Raw genomic sequence first — 20,210 nt, 5'->3', positions numbered from 1 at the left:
CAATCTATGTCTTGTGTAGCTGATTGTTATATATGTTCAAGACATTGCATCATCTCTTTAAAAAACTTTGCCTCAAGTCAAGAACGAAGATCTACTTCAATTCATTTCAAGAAATGCAAGTTTAAGCTACAACGAAAGAAGTGATCTTGTTCAAGACTCAAGTTTGTGTACAACTCAAGATGAAGTGTAATTCAAGCTCTAGAAGATCTCAAGTTCTATGCTACATCATGTAAAGAGATCTCAAGCTTCACAATCTTCAAAGGTCAACTATCATATGAAGAAAATGAAGTCTCGAAGTTCATATCCCACTTTCAAGGTATGATTGACCTTAAGGTAGGTCATTTTGTATACATAATTCAAATTGAATTACTTTACATGTATTTGGGCTATTCTAAGATTAGTCCTGAACCCTGTTCGACTAGTCCTAGCATTGCTTAGACCAGTCCAAGAAATTCCATGACTAGTCCTAAGGTTGTTACAATTTTTTAGAATTTTTTGTTCGTCTACGATCAGTCCTGGACTCTGTTCGACCAGTCGTGTGAACAGTGCCGACTCGTCCTACGATCAGTCCTGGATCTACGATTCAAACTACAACAACTAAATCTGGTGCCTCACGACCAATCATAGGGTGGTTACGACCAATCGTGGAACGATCTGATCCGATTGCGCTCAAAATTTCAAAATGCTATTGGTCCTACGACCAGTCGTAGTGTCCACAGGACCAGTCAAAGGTCCAATTTCTACTATTATAAATAGAGTACGAATTTCAGAGTTTCATAACTCAATTCAAGTAAAATCAAGGCATCACTCTGAGATAAGTTTGTGTTCATTTTAAGCTACATTGTGCATATTTAATATTCTCTTTTGTTAGCTTTATAGATTTGATTTTGTTTCTATATTCCAATCTGAATTGAAAAGAGGAATTGTGATATTCTTTCTCCTTGGAATCAAAATCAAATAAAGCTAGCCCAACTGGTTTAATTTAAAATTAATTAGAACCTAAAACCATTTTAAAGTGAGTATTGGACATTGAACTTCTACATTCGAATTTCTACTCAGATTGGTTCTTCCGGGCTGCTAGAAAAGGAGAAATCCAGGTATTTTACATTTGTGTAAATTTCCATTATTTTGGATTCTTTTGAGATTAAGCCAGAAAAATCTCATTGTGTTGGTTATTTGAGGAGAGCCAGAAAACTCAGAAGTGGGGTTTTTGAATTGTGTAAGCCCATTTGAAAGACACAATTGTGAAGGTTTTAGGTGAACCTGAGAAACCTATTTTCATAGTGAAAGCTAATATCCACTGTGTGAGGATATTAAGAGTGGAGTAGCAAGCTGTGTGGCTGTTGTTTAATTGTTGGTGAACACACAAGCGAACCACTATAACTCTTTGTGTTTTGTGGATGTGTGTTTTATTTTTTCTATCTTTTATCATTCAAGTTTGTGGGATGTATGTGTAGATGTGAATGATGTAATATTTACATTTCAAGCATTGTGGGGAATATTGTAATAGTTTACAATTTCAATTCCTTGCTATTTATTTATTCCCATTCAGTTTGAGTTTTTGATACAAAGAACTTTCTAGAAATAAAGTTGTCCTACCATAGACCCTTGGTTTTTATGGTGTAAGATTGTCCTTTGAACAACATTTGTATCAACCTCTCAATACTTGATTATTGAGGCTGCTTTTCATTTCAGCATTGTGAATTGATTTCTTTTATTTGGCTATCACATTCTTTTATGCCGCTATTAAAGCTTAAAATTTGGCATAGTCCTATTCACCCCCCCCCCCCCCTCTAGGACATATAGCTTGGCCTTTTCAAGTGGTATTAGAGCCTAATAGCTCATTTTAATTCTTGTTATTTTGATTTATTTCCTGAGCTAACCGATCTAAGCTATTTATAAGATGTCAAATTTTGATAGCCTTTCAGTCACTAGGCCTCCACCATTTGATGGCACCAATTATGCCTATTGGAAAGCCAGGATAAGAACTTTCCTTAAATCTATGGATGAGAGCATGTGCCAAGCCACAGTGACTGAATGGACCCCTCTTACCATGGAAGTAACTGGTATCGATGGATCAAAATCAATGAAAATCTCACCTTATTTTTCTTGGACCATACTTCAGAAAAGTAAGAGTAGTGCCAATACAAAAGCACTAAATGCAATCACTTGCGCACTATCACCTGATGAATTCAAAAGAATTATATCCCGTGATACTGCAAAGCAAGCCTGGGATATATTAGAAATGACACACGAGGGAACATCAATTGTCAAGAAATCTAAAGTCCAAATCCTCACAACCAAATTTGAGGAAATACATATGGAAGAAAATGAAATGTTTATGGACTTATATACTAGATTAAATGACATTGTGAACTCTATGTGGGGTCTTGGTGACAAAATCCCTGAAAGTAAAGCTTGTGCAAGGATACTACGCTCACTACCTGAACGGTTCAACTCAAAGGTTACCGCGATCCAGGAACGTCGTGATATGGACAATATGAGGATAGAAGAACTAGTTGGGTCTTTACAAACCTATGTGTTAAATTTCAAAGCTCCTAAAGGTAAATCTATTGCCCTTAAGTCTTCTAAAAATATTTCTCAAGAAAACAATAGCAATTCTGATTTAGAAAATTCTGAAGACGATATGGCTCTTTTAGTGAAAAAGTTTTACAAGATTTTCAAAAGTAAAAAGAGGGTTGATTTTCAAAAATCAAATGATAAGAAGAGATCTAAATCTAAATCTAAAACTTGAAAATCTTTAAAAGATAGTCAATGTTACAACTGCCAAGAATATGGGCATTTAGCAAATAAGTGTCCTAAAAAGGACAAACCCAAAAAGAAGAGTATGATGGCTACTTAGGATGAATGCTTTAGCTCTGAAGCCTCTTTTGAATCAGAAGATTCTGAAACCGAGTTGGGCAATGAAGTTAAAGCCCTTATGACTCTAGCCAAGTTCACTTTTTTAGATCACAATGATTTAACTAGTGAAAAAAATCTAAATAGTGATCATGAAAATGAAGAAGATCTTTAAGATGCTTACAATGCCCTATACAAGGAAAGTTGTAAAATTGCCATCAAACTTAAACTTCAAAAAGAAAAGTATTTAAAACTTAAAGAAAACTTTGATTCTCATATCTTAGAAAAATCCCGTATTTCAGATTGTTTTGAAAAATGCAAATGCGATTTAAAATTCAAAACCTCCCAGATTGAAAAGCTGAAATCTAAAAATGAAAAACTTGAACTAGAAGTCTCTTCACTTTTGAGTTTGAAAGATACTTGGAGGTATGCCCAAGGTGATCCAAAATTAGAAAAGCTTTTATTCGGATCAAGAAAATGTGGCGACCGATCCGATTTGGGCTACGATAAGAATATTCCTTCTAAACAGAAGAATACTCCTCCCAAGTTTGTGAAAGGAGAGACTTCAAACTCTAAAGGGAAAATTACTGATCAAAATTTTTCTAAAAATGCTAAAACCTTTCAATCTTTTAAACCTAAAAGTAATTATATCAACTATAAAAATCAGAACCGAAACCCTTTAGTTGAGAAAATAGTTGATCTACTTAAGGACCTCTTAAAATCTAACTCAGCAGGTCACTCTTACAACAACTACAAATAAAAGAAGACCAACTATACTCCTAAACCTAAAACAATTTTGAAATGGGTTCCTAAGGTTACCTGCTTAGTTGCCCACATTACTTTCAAAGCCACAAGCCATTCAAAGTGGTACCTAGATAGTGGATGCTCAAGGCATATGACTGGTGATAAAGGTCTATTCACAGATCTCAAAGACATGGTGATGGATCAGTCACATTCGATGATAGCAGCAATTGCAAGATTATTGGCCAAGATACGGTTCAACTCTATAACCTCCCTTTGTTTAAAAATATTTTATACGTTAAAGGGTTAAAACATAATCTATTAAGCATATCTTAAATATACGATAACAATTACAGTGTAAAATTTTCTAACCAAGGTTGTGAAATTCTAAATAATAAGGTTTCAACAATATTAACTGGTCATAGAACTTCTGAAAACTGCTAATTGTTAGTGAATCTAGCTCATCTAGTCATTCATGTTACATGGTCCATACCGATGAGAATGATTTGTGGCATTAACGTCTTGGACATGTACCCTACTATATTTTGTATAAACTGAGCAAAAGAGAACTAATAAGAGGTCTACCTAAATTACAAAAAATAGAAAAAATATGTGGCGAATGCCAGATTGGCAAGCAATCAAGGAGCTCTCACAAGAAGGTGAACTCCAATGCCACATCAAGACCACTCGAGCTTCTCCATATGGATCTTATAGGACCTACCAGGATGGAGAGTCGAGGTGGTAAAAGATACATCTTGGTAATCGTGGATGATTTTACCAGATTCACTTGGGTAGCTTTCTTAAAGGATAAATCAGAAACCCTTGATGAAGCAAAAAGAGTTCTCAAACGAATCCAAATGGAAAAATATTCTCAAGTCTGTAAGATCCATAGTGATCATTGATCTGAATTTGAGAATAACAGTTTTGAGAATTTTCGTAGCGATCAGGGAATATCGCATGAATTCTCTGCACCTAAAACTCCACAACAAAATGGAATTGTTGAAAGAAAAAATAGAGTGCTTCAAGAAATGGCTAATGTAATGTTGAATAGTATGAAGCTATCTAAAAATCTTTGGGCTGAAGCCGTAAATACTGCCTGTTACATAATTAATCGGGTTTATACAAGAAAGTTAAATAATAAAACTTCTTATGAAATGTGGTTCGATAAGAAGCCTACTATCAAATACTTTCGAGTTTTTGGCAACAAGTGCTATATTCTACGTGACCGTGAAAATATGAGAAAGTTTGACACTAAAAGTGATGAAGGAATCTTTTTAGGATATTCTTTAAACAGTCACGCTTATCGAGTATTGAACAAAAGGACCAGTGTTATTCAAGAATCTATTAATGTAGTCATAGACGATCACTTGAATACACCTACCCCAAGTTCGGATAATGATGAAGTTCTTTTAATTGACAAACTAGATACTTCATCAAGTCAAAACAATTCAAAACCGAGTACTGTTAAAGATCATCCAACCACTTAGATTCTTGGAAACCCTCTCACTAGTATTCGCACTCGTAAACAACTTGAAGACATATGTAATTACGTATGTTTCACATCCCAAATAAAACTGGCAAATGTAAAAGAAGCTCTTACTGACGAAAATTGGATTGTTGCAATGCAAGAAGAGCTTACCAATTTGTGAGAAATGATGTCTGGTACCTTGTTCCTAGACCTAAAGATAAACATATTATCGGTACTAAGTGGATTTTCAAAAATAAGTTTGATGAACTTGGTAATATAATTCGAAACAAGGCTAGACTGGTTGTACAAGGGTACACTCAAATTGAAGGAATTGATTATAATGAAACCTTTGCCCTAGTAGCTCGTCTTAAATCAATCAGACTATTCATATCCATTGCTTGCTTTAGAAAATTTAAAATTTATGAAATGGATGTAAAGAGTGCCTTCTTAAATGACGATCTATATGAAGAAGTGTATGTTGAACAACCAACGGGTTTTGAAGACCCTAAGAGTATTGATCATGTCTATCACCTAAAAAAGGCTCTCTACGGTTTAAAACAAGCTCCCAGGGCATAGTAGGAGAAATTGACTAAGTTTTTACTAAGTCATAATTTTCAAATGGGAAGTGTTGATAAAACTCTTTTTGTTAAGAAACATAATGATCATATCTTAATAGTGTAGATCTATGTTGATGATATTATTTATGGATCTACCTGTACTAACATAACTGTTGAGTTTGCAGATTTAATGAAATCTAAGTTTGAAATGAGCATGGTTTGGGAATTGAACTATTTCCCTCGGTTGCAAGTAAAACGACAACCTAATGGTATTTTTATTTCTCAAACCAAATATGCTCTAAACTTAATCAAAAAGTTCAGATTTGAGAATGGTAAGAATTTTGATACTTGTATGAGTACAACCTTAAGACTCTCAAAGGATTTTATAGGTAAAAATGTTGATCCTAAAGTATATCGCAGTATGATTAGTAGTTTACTTTATTTAACTGCTAGCTGACCTAATATTACTTTGAGTGTTGGTATTTGTGCTAATATCAGTCTGATCCTAAAGAGTCACATCTAACTGCTGTTAAGTGAATTATGCGATATGTCGCAAGTTCAGCTAATTTGGGTCTCTGGTATCCATATGATACTAGTGTTCAGTTGGCAGGGTACACTGAGCTGATTGGGTTGGAAATATCAATGATAGGAAATCAACCAGTAGTGGTTGTTTTTATATCAAAAATTATTTAGTTTTTTGATTTAGCAAGAAGCAAAGTTCTATATCACTCTCTACTGCTGAGGCTGAATACATCGCAGCTGGAAATGCATGTACTCAGCTTGTTTGGCTGAAATGTATGTTAAGTGATTATGGAATTACATAGGATTCAATGGTTTTATATTACGATAATTCCAGTGTGATAAATATTTCAAAAAATCCAATCCAACATTCACGTACCAAGAACATTGATATTAGGTATCATTATATTCGTGAATTAGTGGAAGAAAAAATAATATCTTTGGAATACATTCCGACCGAGACTCAACTTGCTGACATTTTCACTAAACCGTTCGACAAAAGCAGGTTTAATAAATTAAAATTTGATCTTGGTATGTGCATTCTAAATTGATTATTTATACATATTTGTATCATAGTATATATATATTTGATAATTTATGTGTTTAAATTTTAAATTTTTATAAAAAATGCATGTTTATGTTGGTTGTAATGTCCCAGATTTTCACTGTTTTAGATTTCTAAAAATCCTTAAAAATTTTTCTATTAATTAACTTATAATATCATTTAATGACATTAACACTCAATGCTAGCTTATACAAGGGTGTACTAGTGAAGAACCGCACAAGTTCGATTAATCATGTAACGTCTCGTCCAACCAGAACAATGTACTGAGGCGTCCATATAGGATTTGCCGTAGGACCGTTCATTTAAACTACTCATGGGTTGGTGCCACAACTAAATTAAGTTAGAATTAGCCCATTAGAGTAGACCAGTCGGGTTGTGATTGGGCCAAGTGCGGGCCGTCAAGCCAAATGGCCATTTACACTTGGCAGCAGCCCGTGCGGGCTATACCGCTACTTGGGAAAGTCAAAAAATTATAAAAATTTAGGGGAGCATAGATCTCACTGGGCTCAGGGACCAACACGGACGACGGACCCAGTGGACACCCAGAAGTGGAATCTGGCACTTGCCAGATGCACCCCACCAATGCCAAATTGGAATCTGGCACGTGTAAATAAAACTGAAATGTAAGACATTTCAATCGTCGAATTTCTTCATAATTTACAGTAAATGTCTAATGTATTTTTCTACGCCCGCCCACAAAATCTGGGTCCCGATCGTGGCACGGTGACCGTTAATCACGAATCAGACCCACGCGACCAAACCCCATATCTGATCATTCTTAAATTTTGCATGGCCCTTCATCGGGCCATGGAGCACCTATCCTATAAGTTTCATGGTCAGAGGACCACCAAAACTACCCCAGTTATCCAAACAAGCTTTATACCGCTCGTTGGTGGACCACTAATTCCAAAACTATAGAATAATGTCCGTCTCATTAGGCTTGACGACCATCGCAGGAATCAGACCTGGGTACAGTCCAGAACCGGTCAGCTTGAGCTAAAGGACGAGTGCATGAGAAGTGCAAATACCCTAAAGGAAGGAGTTGGAACTTAAGTGAATTGAGTCGTCCACTCTTATGCAAAGTTGAGGATTTCGGACCGTCGGTTTACAACCAAACTTTACCCATGGAGTAAGGATATTTTTCTACTTATATCCATATAGCCGCGGCCCTGATCGACTATCGATGACCATTGAACAGACTTTTTATCATATCTGTCGATCGGCGCATCCAAATGGCGGGCTGATCATATATCCATACGTATATCATCATTAGGGCTAGTTATCCTATGGTGTATATTGACTTGTACACCCCATAGTGGGCCTTAGAGGCTAGAAAGACCCTCTCATGGGTCTAGTATAGTAAAAACCCAATACTTGGGGCCATTGTCACCAAATCTGGCATTATAAAAGGGCCTCATTTGGGGCACCCCTCTCCCCATACGAATTTGCCCTAGAGAAAAGAAAGAGAGAAAGAGAGAAAGAGGAGAAAGGAGGAGAAAAGAGGAGAAAGAGAGAATGAGAGAAGGAAGAAGGGAGAGAAAGGTGGGCCCAAGGGAGGTGAGATCTAGAAACTCCTCTTTCCTTTGCTCAAGAAATCCCACATCTACAAATACAAGTGATTTTCATCCGATTGGGGAGGTAAACACCCATCCTTTTTTGTAATCTTTTGTGATGAGCTAAGATTTGTATGAAATCCTAACATGCAAGTGCATTGTCTTAGGATTCCGGCCGATCAACATCGAGTTTGGCATTTTTAGGTCATTTTTCAAGATCTCAACGATCCATAGGTGCGGACTATTGTTCTTAGGTGGCTTAGCACCAATTTTAGTGTGAGTTTAATGATTTTGCTTGATTGGATGATGCATTTGAAGAATCTAGACAAACCTAGGGAAGACCATACCCTTGATCCTATCGATTCACATGAAATGGTTATGGAATGTTGTTGCTTTTCATATGATTTGGTTTGAATGGATGATTGCACGTACTTGTCTTGTTTGGTTCTCACATGATGTTGCCTCATAGCATGTATGATCCATTAACTCTTGTGAAATTTGGTTCTATTAAGTATAGGAAGTGCTTAGCTTCCTCACTAACCCACACCACACACATACACCTTATACATGATATTAAGAGTTTGATTGCTAGAGAAATTTGAGTTATATGTTGAGCAACATGAGAACATGGTGTTGAATATGTTTGATGTTACATTAGTAGTTGGCATTCTATGAGTCACTATTCCTACCCTTGGGTTGGTCAGGAACATGAGGAGAGCGAAGGTGGTTCCTTTGGTAGGACCATCTTGAGGCTAAACCCATGGGTTTGGACGAGTACGTGTGGGCGGCAGTAGTTAGGCTACATGAGTCACTTGTACCCGATGTCGTTCTGCCGCATACTTGCCTGAGCTCGTGCGGTTTAGTCCACTGGCTGACCCACCTAGTTTGTTAACCTTGTTTGCTAACATATGTATGGAAACTTGAACACCCCACCACCATTGTAGCCCATCGATACCGGATGGAATATTGATCCACAGTCTCGTGACTCGGGCATGGTGGAATGAGACACTATGTCCGAGCTGTCGGCCTACGCTGGGGTGACACGCCTCCCCGTAGTGACCTCGAGCGACCCCATATTTAACACCTCCCATATGCTTGAAGTCGGGGATGGGAAAAACCCGACGGGGTCAAGGATCGTGGGGTCTCGGCCTCACACATTGGGGGGTCTTGGCCTCGCAACTAGTTTATGGCATTTGATATGTGGGGTGTATCAGATTCTCAAATCTGCTGGATGAATGGACTTAACTAAGAACCCGATTAACATCATCATTGCATGGCATTAGCTAGGTTGGCGACTCGGCAGTCGAGGTCGCACTGAGGGAGTGTTGTCATACGCGATCGTTAGATGGAGTCGCTCCAGGGAGTGTTGTGGCGAGGGCATACATCATATCATCCTGCATGCATGTGTATTAACAAGACTAGATAGATATTTATGATTGATTATTTTTCATTAAATTCTTATTATAATTGATGCTTGTTGCAACTTAAGACTAATAGCACCCACTGAGTTGATCACTCACTCCCACTCTGGGACGGTGTTTTAAAACACCAACCAGACCCGTTCATAGATGCAGGTGATACAGATTTCGTGAAGCTTGGCGATGCAAGCCTCGAAGAGGAGGACGAGTTCTCTTACTTCCAGCTGATGAACGGGCCCTCGTCGGATCAGTAGATGGGTCGTTGGATCGCCGAGCAGCGGCTCAGCTTTATTCTTTTGGACATGCCATTCTTTTTGTGATTTTATTGGGCATCACCTTGTGCGCCTGTTTGTATTCTTTTGGACGTGTATATATAGGTATAGTTGATTTTCTTCCATTTCAGTAGACTTGTGTGTTGTGCTTTATGTTCCAGGAAATTCCAGAATACACATTTAGACTGGATTAATTGCATATTAATGAAAACTGGTTATAAGTGACCCCGGGAACTCGGGAGTCGAGCATATGCACGACCCCCGATTTCCAGGGTATTACATTGGTACACAACCAGTCGTGGATGTGCTCGACCGGTCCTGGTACGACCAGTCGAGGACAGCTCAAGACCGGTCGTGTAGCACACTGGTCTCTTTAATTTGGAGACAACCATCATCTTCCTCATTTCTTCTTTTCTCTCCAACAAGCCGTGGCATGACTAGTCGAACCATACTATTTGATTCATCAAGGTTAGTGTATTTTTTCAAGTCTTACTTGAAGATTCATGGTCTATTTTCTTCAATTTCTTCATTGGAGTGCTTGATTTCAAGCTTTGTTGAGTTATTTGGGGTTTTCTTCTTAAATTTCTATTTTTGAGAAAACCCATTCCTCATCTTTTATAACTCCTTAATAAATTAATTTTCGTGTTGCCAATGGATGTTAGAGGGAAAAAGAAAACTTCTCATGCTCCATCTTCCTCTGGATCAACTCCTATCACTCGGTGTCATCTTCAGTCACCCGAAGATGATCCCTCATATGTGCAGGATTTACGTATGCGCAATGTCATTGTTGAAAGAGCTGTTGATCTTAACCACATTGCTCCTTTTGGTATCATTCCACTCTTCTAAGCTGTAGGATGGGATAACATCTTACATTGGGGTGGGCCTACATACCAATCTATTCCACAGGCCATGTTTGCATGTATCTCTAATTTTTCTATTGAGAATTTAACTTTTAAAATTGACGCTAGAGAAGGTCCTTTTGAAATTGACCGTCATCTGATTTCAGCTCTTATGGATATACCTGTTAATGATGAGGGTATTCCAATTTATACTTTAGCTGAAAAATCCTTAGAATCAAAAAAACGCATGCTCACTAGAGCATTATGTAATATGGATGTGCAATGGACTCATAAAGGGAATGCGCTCCCCTTAAAGTACTTGTTACCCAAATACAGGGTTCTCCATAGAATCTTTATTTCTAATCTGTATCTGTGTTCTGGTAATAAAATAGAGCTGATGCCTTTATGGTTCGAGTTTTGCATTCTGTCATCTCTGGTACTAAAGTTTATCTTCCTTCCTTAACATGTCATTCCATCATTCAGTTTCGTCTCCATCTAGGTCATAGTGATATTCCGTTTGCCTATCTTATGACTGTTTTAGCTTCTCACATGCTAGTTGCTATGCCTGTTGGAGAGGCTCCTATCCATCATCTTATTTTTAACAATTCAAATATTCATAAGATGAAATTGGATTTGGTACCTGGCCAAGTGGATTCGGTGGTGGAGTTGAAGCAGGGAATGAAGAAGAAGATGGTGATCTTTCTCCTGATGATATAAACATGGATGATATTTTTGATGAAATTGAATCTGATTCTGCTAATGATCCTGACTACGAACCATCTGATTTTGATGCGCGTCTTCGTGCACTTGAGAAGAAGGTAGAGAACATGAATGTTGCCCATGATTTACAATTTAAATATATGCGCAAGTATCTTAGGCACTTAAACAAGGGCCTTCATCAACTTGCTCCTACCATACCTGCTCGTTCCTTAGGATCTGATTAAGTGATTTACTCTTTGGTCTGTAATAACTTTTATTCTACTTTGCTTTATTTTAGTTTGTAAGACTGACTCTTTCTGATTTTGGTTTATGGTTTATGGTAAGTGAACTTGGACATTTCTTATATATCTTTCATATCTTGACTAATTACCTCCTTTATTACTCCATTGTTGATTTTTACTTCTCCATATCGTTGTTTCTTCCTTTGTCATATTTTGACAAAAAGGGGGAGAATATTTGTGTTTGTGGAGTAGGAGTAGTAGCAGTAGCATTTTTTTTTGGATATTTGTGTGCTACTCAAGGGGAGTACGTGGGGAGATGTTTTGATTATGTTGTGCCTAGTTCAAAATGATGTGCTGATGATAACTGGTGCATGATTCTTTAACCAGGTTGTAACTGGTTTTCTCTTATAACTAGTGCATATATGATTCTTTGTATGTGTATTGGTGATATTATTATTGAGTATGTTTTGTCACAAATTTAACAAAGGGGGCGATTGTAAGTGCTATGGTTTTATGATCCTTTGGTTATCAAATTTGTAGAGCCAAAACCTCAATCTATGTCTTGTGTAGCTCATTGTTATATATGTTCAAGACATTGCATCATCTCTTTAAAAAACTTTGCATCAAGTGAAGAACGAAGATCTACTTCAATTCATTTCAAGAAATGCAAGTTCAAGCTACAAGGAAAGAAGTGATCTTGTTTAAGACTCAAGTTTGTGTACAACTTAAGATGAAGTGTAATTCAAGCTCTAGAAGATCTCAAGTTCTATGTTACATCATGTAAAGAGACCTCAAGCTTCACAATCTTCAAAAGTCAACTATCATATGAAGAAAATGAAGTCTCGATGTTCATATCTCACTTTCAAGGTAAGATTGACCTTAGATTGACCTTAGGGTAGGTCATTTTGTATACATAATTCAAATTGAATTACTTTACATGTATTTGGGTTGTTCTAAGACTAGTCCTGAACCTTGTTCGACTAGTCCTAGCACTGCCTCGACCAGTCCAAGAAATTTCATGACCAGTCCTAAGGTTGTTGCAATTTTTCAGAATTTTCTGTTTATCCATGACCAGTCCTGGACTCTATTCGACCGGTCGTGTGAACAGTGCTGACTCATCCTACGATCAGTTCTGAATCTACAACTCAAACTACATCAACTAAATCTGGTGCCTCACGACTAGTCGTGGGGTGGTTATGACCAGTCGTGGAGGGATCACAACCGGTCGTAGACTGCCTTCGACCTGTCGTGGAACGGTCTGATCCGATCGCGCTTAAAATTTTAAAATGTTGTTGGTCCTACGAGTAGTCGTAGTGTTCATAGGACCAGTCGAAGGTGCGATTTCTACTATAGAGCATGAATTTCAGAGTTTCATAACTTAATTCAAGTAAAATCAAGGCATCACTCTGAGATAAGTTTGTGTTCATTTTAAATTACATTGCATATTTAATATTCTCTTTTGTTAGCTTTGCAGATTTGATTTTGTTTCTATATTCTAATCTGAATTGAAAAGAGGAATTGTGATATTCCTTCTTCTTGGAATTAAAATCAAATAGAGCTAGCCCAACTGGTTTAATTTAAAATCAATTAAAACCTAAAACTATTTTAAAGTGAGTATTGGACATTGAACTTCTACATTCGAATTTCTACTCCGATTGGTTCTTCCGGGCTGCTACAAAAGGAGTAATCTAGGTATTTTACATTTGTGTAAATTTTCTTTATTTTGGTTTCTTTTGAGATTAAACCAGAAAAATCTCATTGTGTTGGTTATCTGAGGAGAGCTAGAAAACTCAGAAGTGGGGTTTTTGAATTGTGTAAGCCCATTTGAAAGACACAATTGTGAAGGTTTTAGGTGAACCAGAGAAACCTATTTTCAAAGTGAAAGCTAATATCCACTGTGTGAGGATATTAGGAGTAGAGTAGCAAGCTGTGTGGCTGTTATTTAACAGTTGGTGAACACACAGGTGAACCACTATAACTCTTTGTGTTTTATGGATGTGTGATTTATTTTTTTTTATCTTTTATCATTCAAGTTTGTGGGATGTATGTGTGGATGTGAATGCTGTAATATTTACATTTCAAGCATTGTGGGGAATGTTGTAATAGTTTAGAATTTCAATTCCTTGCTATTTATTTATTCCTCTTTAGTTTGAGTTTTTGATACAAAGAACTTTCTAGAAATAAGGTTGTCCTACCATAAACCCTTGGTTTTTATGGTGTAAGGTTGTCCTTAGAACGACATTTGTATCAACCTCTCAATACTTGATTATTGAACCTCTCAATACTTGATTATTGAGGCTGCTTTTCATTTCAGCATTGTGAATTGATTTCTTTTATTTGGCTATCATATTCTTTTATGCCGCTGTTAAAGCTTAAAATTTGGCATAATCCTATTCCCCCCTCTAGGACATATAGCTTGGCCTTTTCAATATGTAGCATGATCGGGGCGAGTAACTAGTTAATTTGAGGGTAATGATTAGTAAAATAGAGTGAATGGACTAGACATGTAAAATGGGCCAAATATTTTGGTCAAAAATGTGACCCAACTTATTGACCTCGTGAGAACCTAAGAATTGATGTTAGTAAGTTTTGTGGGCCCCATCATGATATGTGTCAAACATCAACACCATGGATTTGATGTGTCCCCTTTAGGTTATGAGATATCTCAAAAATCATCTGTATACGAAACTCGAGTGAGCCATACCATTTAAAACTAATTGAAGACATCTTAAAAAATATATAAGCACTTGGTGGGGCCCACATGAGTTTTGGATGCAGTTGAAAATTGGTCTGACCCCTCATCCAAGTGGGACACACATAATGAGTGGGTTGGATATGTGAATCACATCTAGGCAGGCCCAATATATGATTATGAATGTTTTAAGGAAACCCCTCCATTATATTATGTGGTGTGGCCCACATTTAGGCTGATGTTTGTGTTTTCCCTTCATTCATATTTTTTTGATATTATGAACATGTTGGATGACAAATAAACATTACTGTGGGCCCAAGGAAGGTATCAGCGGTGGAAATCATTATTCCACACTGTTTTGTGTCGCTTAGTCCCCTTGAGTTTTGGATTTACCGAAAATTTGGGATCAACCCACACCGTTCATCCATTTTTCGAGATCATTTTATAGAATTATCTAAAAAATGAATCATATCCGAAGATTAAATGGACCACACCACAAATAAGGGGAACGAATTGGCTCCTCCCCCTACACCATCCAATGGCTGGTGGTTGGTGCTATGTGGGCCCAACCATGATGTATGTGTTTAATCCATGTTGTCCATCTATTTTTAAAGATCATCTTATGGCATGAGACTAAAAATGAGGCATATCCCAATTTGAAATGGACCACATTACAAGAAATAGTGTTGAATGACCGTCAACCATTTAAAACATTCAAGGGGCCATAAAAGTTTTGAATTGAGATGATTTTTGTTTTTCCCCTTCATCTAAGCCTGTATGACCTAATAAATAGATTGGATGCCAAATAAAGAGTACAGTGGGCCTTACATAGGATTTTAATGATGGATATGCAATCACTATTGTTTTCATGTGGTGTGGTCCACCTAATATTTATATACCTCTCAATTTTGGGCCCCACCATAATGTATGTTTTATATCCACACCTTCCATCCATTTGGAGAGATCATTGTAGGGCAATATCCAAAGATAAATCCAAAGCTCCAGTGGACTGAGCACAGAAAACAGTGGGGATAGTGACACGCACCATTAAAAACTGTTTAAGGGCCACGAAAGTTTTAGATCAAGCTGATATTTTTGTTTTACCTTATTTCATGGTTTTTTTAAAAACTTTTGAACAGGTTGGATTTCAAAAAAAATTATGGTGGGCCTTAGGATAGTTTCAACAGTGGGAATCACTCTCCCCACTATTTTCTGTGGTGAGATCCACTACATCTTTTCATCTGCCTCATTCTTTGGCTCATGCCCTAAAATAATATCTCAAAATAGATGGACGATGTGGATACAACACATACATCACAGTGGGACCCACACAACTTGGTGACGTCACTTCAGTAGCAAACACGCTACTCAACCTGTATATAAGCCTGCCCGTGAGAGGGTCTCTCTCTCTCTCTCACACACACACACTCTCTCTCTCTCTGTCTCACACCCTCTCCCTCCTCTCGCTCTCTAACTCTCTATTCCTCTCTCTTTGATCTCTCCACCCTGTCCTCTCTCTATATCTCTCGCATCCTCTCTCTCTCTCTCTCTCTCTCTCTCTCTCTCTCTCTCTCTCTCTCTCTCTCTCTCGACAGTGAGGTATCTCTCTCTCTCTCTCTCTCAATCTCAATATCGATTTAGGGCCTGTTTGGATGCATGTAAGTTGGGTAAGTGAGAAGTGACTTACAGGGAAGTCACTTACAGGTGGCGTTTGGGGGAGAAAATCACCTGTAAGTCACTTACAGGAAAATCTACCAAAAAACTGCAGGGGGATGGGGGTGGGAAGTCACTTCCCTGTAAGTCACTTACAGGCTCAATGGTCAGATTTTTAAAAAGAGGGGAAGAGGGAGAAACACACCAACCCACCAAATCTCTCTCCGTCTCTGCAATCTCTCGCTGCAGTTACTGCCTTCTGTCTCTTCTCCTCCTAAAACGGTAGGGTTTCATCTACCCTTTTTTTCTCCTTTGAAAATGGGAGTGGTTTAACGTTACTCTATAAGGCACGCTGGCATCCAAATAGTCACTTATACGCACCTAAGTATTTTTTCACACGTGTCATGGGCCTCTAATCCAAACGGACCATGTGATGCAGCATCCCATGAAACTATCAGGGACTGTGGCCTGTGGTTGGTGATCCTGTAGATCGTTTATCTGGTTGGTCTCACTGTGGCCTGTGGTTGGTGATCCTGTGATGTACTCACAGTGTTGGTGAATCTCTTAGATTACACAGTTAGAATGTAAGTAATTTAATGATCTACATCAGTGTTGGTGAATCTCTTAGATCTTGAGCATCAAACTCCTCATTAGAGAATGAGAAAAACTTTGATGATAGAGTGGGATTGATGATGCGCTGGCCCTTGGAAATTACATCAGATTGCACAGTTGGAATGCGAGTAATTTAATTATTAGATTTTCTATTAATGTTTTTAAGTTTATTCTCAATGCTTAAATTGAGTTATTACTCCATATTATAGATTTTTTGAATTCATGGGCCCACTTTTATAGCGTACTTGATGATTGGTTTAGCTTAATAATTATCTCAAAAATTCATCTTGATGGGCTTAACAAAATAACATATTTGATCCCTTATTTTTTTTATATGATTATAACATTTTAGAATGATTCCCCAATCTAAGCTATGCTCGATGTGAATATACAGCTTTCTACCTATAAGTAACTTACAGGTTATCCAAACAGAAAAAGTAACTTACCTGTAAGTGACTTACAACTTACATCCAAACAGGTTACCTGTAAGTAACTTTCACCTATAAGTCACTTACAAGTAAGTCACTTACAACTTAAAAGAACTTACAGGCATCCAAACAGGCGATTTGGGGATTTAGGGATTTGGGGCGTGTTTGGGTAGTGGGATTAGAAGGGATTAGGTAGGATGGAATTGCAATTGGTCTTGTGCCAATTCCACTCCATGTTTAGCAGTGGGCCCCATGATTGGAAACCCCCTGGATTCGAAACCCCCATGATTGGAAACCCGCTGGATTTGAAACCCCCGTTATTAGAATCCAAACAGGTAAGCTCTTTGATTTTGTCTGCCTTTTGTGGATTAACTTCTGCCATTTTCTTGACATGGCCATCCTCAGTAATGTTTTTTTTTTTTTTACTACACGTCTTACTGCTTTAAAGTTTCAAAAGCGTTTTCTTCTCAGTTAAAGAATATTTATGAAAGAGGTGTATTGTATTATGAGATAGTCCTTGTGTAATTTGTGAAAAAGAAACTCATGTAGAGCTTCATCAATAGTAGTATCAGTAGTCACAGTAGTCACAACCCTCTCTGATATTATAAAATATCACAATACTATCCTGATATTTATTTTTTTTTAAATGACATTTACCTGATACTATCCATATATTTTAAAAACATCTCCAATGGACAGATCGTATAATGATTATTGATATTTAAGATTTCTGATATGTTCTATTTATATTTTTACTATTTTTTGTTTTCTGTTTTTGGTGGATTCATGTATACTGAGAAAAACCAAAAATAAAAAATAAAAAATTGTAAATATCTGGAGAAATTCCTTCTCAAGTAGTCTACTGGAAAGGAGATTTGTCACCACGGGAATTACTAAGTGTTTCATGTTTTCAACTTATAGAAAGTTGGAAGGTTTGACATATGCGCCTGTTTTCAGTGGTAGTATTGCCAGTACCCGAAGTTTGATGTTCTAAATGTATCATGTGCAATGAAAGGTTTGGACTGTTTCTTTCGTATTTGCTCCATTTACCATAAGAAAGTAAGATGTGGGTGCTTTCGTGCACACCCTTCACTGAAATCATTATTTAGCATATGTTTTTGGCCTCCGGGATTTTGGATTCTTAGTTTGGTCAATTTCACACATCGCACGGAGCTTGTTGATATCTTCTTCTTCTTCTTCTTCTTCTTCTTCTTCTTTTTTCCTTGACATTTTTACTTATCGTCTATTATTGTGTTACTGCCAAACAAAATCTTATAGTGATATTTCTCCCTTTTTCTAGGGAAGTGACAATCACGATCTTATTGTGGTTATTTTTACTTGCTGTATTATTCATTTGGTATCACCATTCATGTGGGTATTCAATACTCTAGTGCTGCAGTAACATCTTAGGGATATTTCTTTCTTCGTCTTTTTTATTGGTATTCTTGGGGTCTTGTTTACCATGTTGGTGGTTGGTTGATGCTTTGACGTTAATTGACTCTTTTTTACTAAGTTCATGCAACTTTGTATCCGGAAAAATGTTGTTCCCAAGAAAGATGATAGTTCTGATGAAAGCTCCGATGATAGTTCTGATGAAAGTGACGACGAGCCAGAAAAGAAGAAGTTGAAAGTTCCGATAGTTTTAATCATTTCTTGGAATATTCAATCATAATTATATATATATATATATATATATATATATATAATAAACATCTAAAACATATATTCTTTGGTTTGATTGATTTCCATGGTCTTGTACTGACCACTATTACCGATAATGCTGACAAAGCCGATGCAATAGTTGTTAAAAAGGACAGCAGCAGTGATGAAGATGAGGATGACAGCTCTGATGACGAGGCTGTAAAGAAACAACAGAAAAAGGTGAACAATGTTAATGGTGAAAATATATTGGAATATTCAATCATAATAAACATTATCTGTTGATACTGTGGTATTCTTTCTCATTTGGTAATCAGCTTGGTTTGTTTTAGCTACTGAACTGCTAACACTATCTTTTGATCTCTATCCCAGTCAACTGTAGCTACAGAGAAAAGTAGCAGTTCAGATGAGGAGTCTGAGGAAAGTGAGGAGGAAGAGTCTGCCAAGACTCCTAAGAAAAAGGTAATGATGTATGTTCATGATTTGATAAATTAAATAAGGAACCAGAAGCCATCTGAATGGAGTTGATGATACTGTAAATATTATTTGTAATCTGCCTCAATGAAATAAGTCTACATGGGTTGATCGACAAACAATGTGTAGAATCGCAGCTGTCCGTTGTTAATCTACAGACTAATTACATGGGCAAAATTGTCCAAAACTACTGGTGTTATATGTTTTAGATGTTTTCCCCCTTGCGTTTTTGTGCTGGTATCTTTCATGGTATTTACAAGTTTGCTGCAATACAAGGGTACATCATATTAATTGTACTAACTTCAGAATGGTATCTTAATATCTTATGTATTTGCAAAGATGGCATCATATATAATAATAAAGTGCTGCACACGCTCTGTTTCTCTTTCCTTGTACAAACTGTTTATGTTGTTTTAGTTTCTAATCTTTTAATTGATTGAAAGACGTTGCAACCGCAGGATGGTGATGTCAAAATGGCAGATGCCACAACAGCAAAGACCGAAAAGAAGGCAGTAATATTCTTGACTATGTGGCTATGATATATTTTTTTTAGCTCTATATTACAGAACCTGACAGCCACATATTAAATTGATACAGCCTAAAACACCTGCAACTCCCTGTGCCCAGCCTTCTGGATCAAAAACCCTATTTGTTGGCAACCTATCCTATTCTGTTGAAAGATCCAATGCGTAAGTATCATTTAAGAATACCAGAGAACTACTCTTCTGAGTAGATTTTAGTCTATCAATGTGTATGGGAAATGAGATGGCTACATCTTGATAAAATGAGGTAATCTGCTTCCTTTGTTCACCTGCAGAGAGGAATTCTTCAAAGGTGCTAGTGAAGTCATTGACGTCCGATTTGCATCAAGTGAAGAGGGTGCCTTCAAGGGATTCGGCCATGTTGAGTTTGCCACTGAGGCAGCAGCTCACAAGGAAGGCTTTTTTGCTTTCTGAGTTA

General features: G+C 37.2%; 1 protein-coding gene across 1 annotated transcript in view; it reads left to right on the top strand.

The window, feature by feature from the left end:
* Positions 1 to 20,206, top strand: part of LOC131220021 (nucleolin 2-like) — a 33,281-nt gene extending 13,075 nt beyond the window's left edge. Inside the window, exons 3-7 of the mRNA XM_058214996.1 lie at positions 18,731 to 18,998; positions 19,149 to 19,238; positions 19,709 to 19,762; positions 19,848 to 19,939; positions 20,068 to 20,206. Coding sequence (XP_058070979.1) covers positions 18,731 to 18,998; positions 19,149 to 19,238; positions 19,709 to 19,762; positions 19,848 to 19,939; positions 20,068 to 20,206 — 643 coding nt within the window. The remainder of the gene's footprint in view (positions 1 to 18,730; positions 18,999 to 19,148; positions 19,239 to 19,708; positions 19,763 to 19,847; positions 19,940 to 20,067) is intronic.
* Positions 20,207 to 20,210: the final 4 nt, after the last annotated feature.

The sequence above is a fragment of the Magnolia sinica genome, chromosome 12, assembly GCF_029962835.1.
Source record: "Magnolia sinica isolate HGM2019 chromosome 12, MsV1, whole genome shotgun sequence".
Taxonomy (NCBI): Eukaryota; Viridiplantae; Streptophyta; class Magnoliopsida; order Magnoliales; family Magnoliaceae; genus Magnolia; species Magnolia sinica.
The sequence above is the reverse complement of the archived record's forward strand: the minus strand, read 5'-3'. Positions and strand labels throughout refer to the sequence as shown.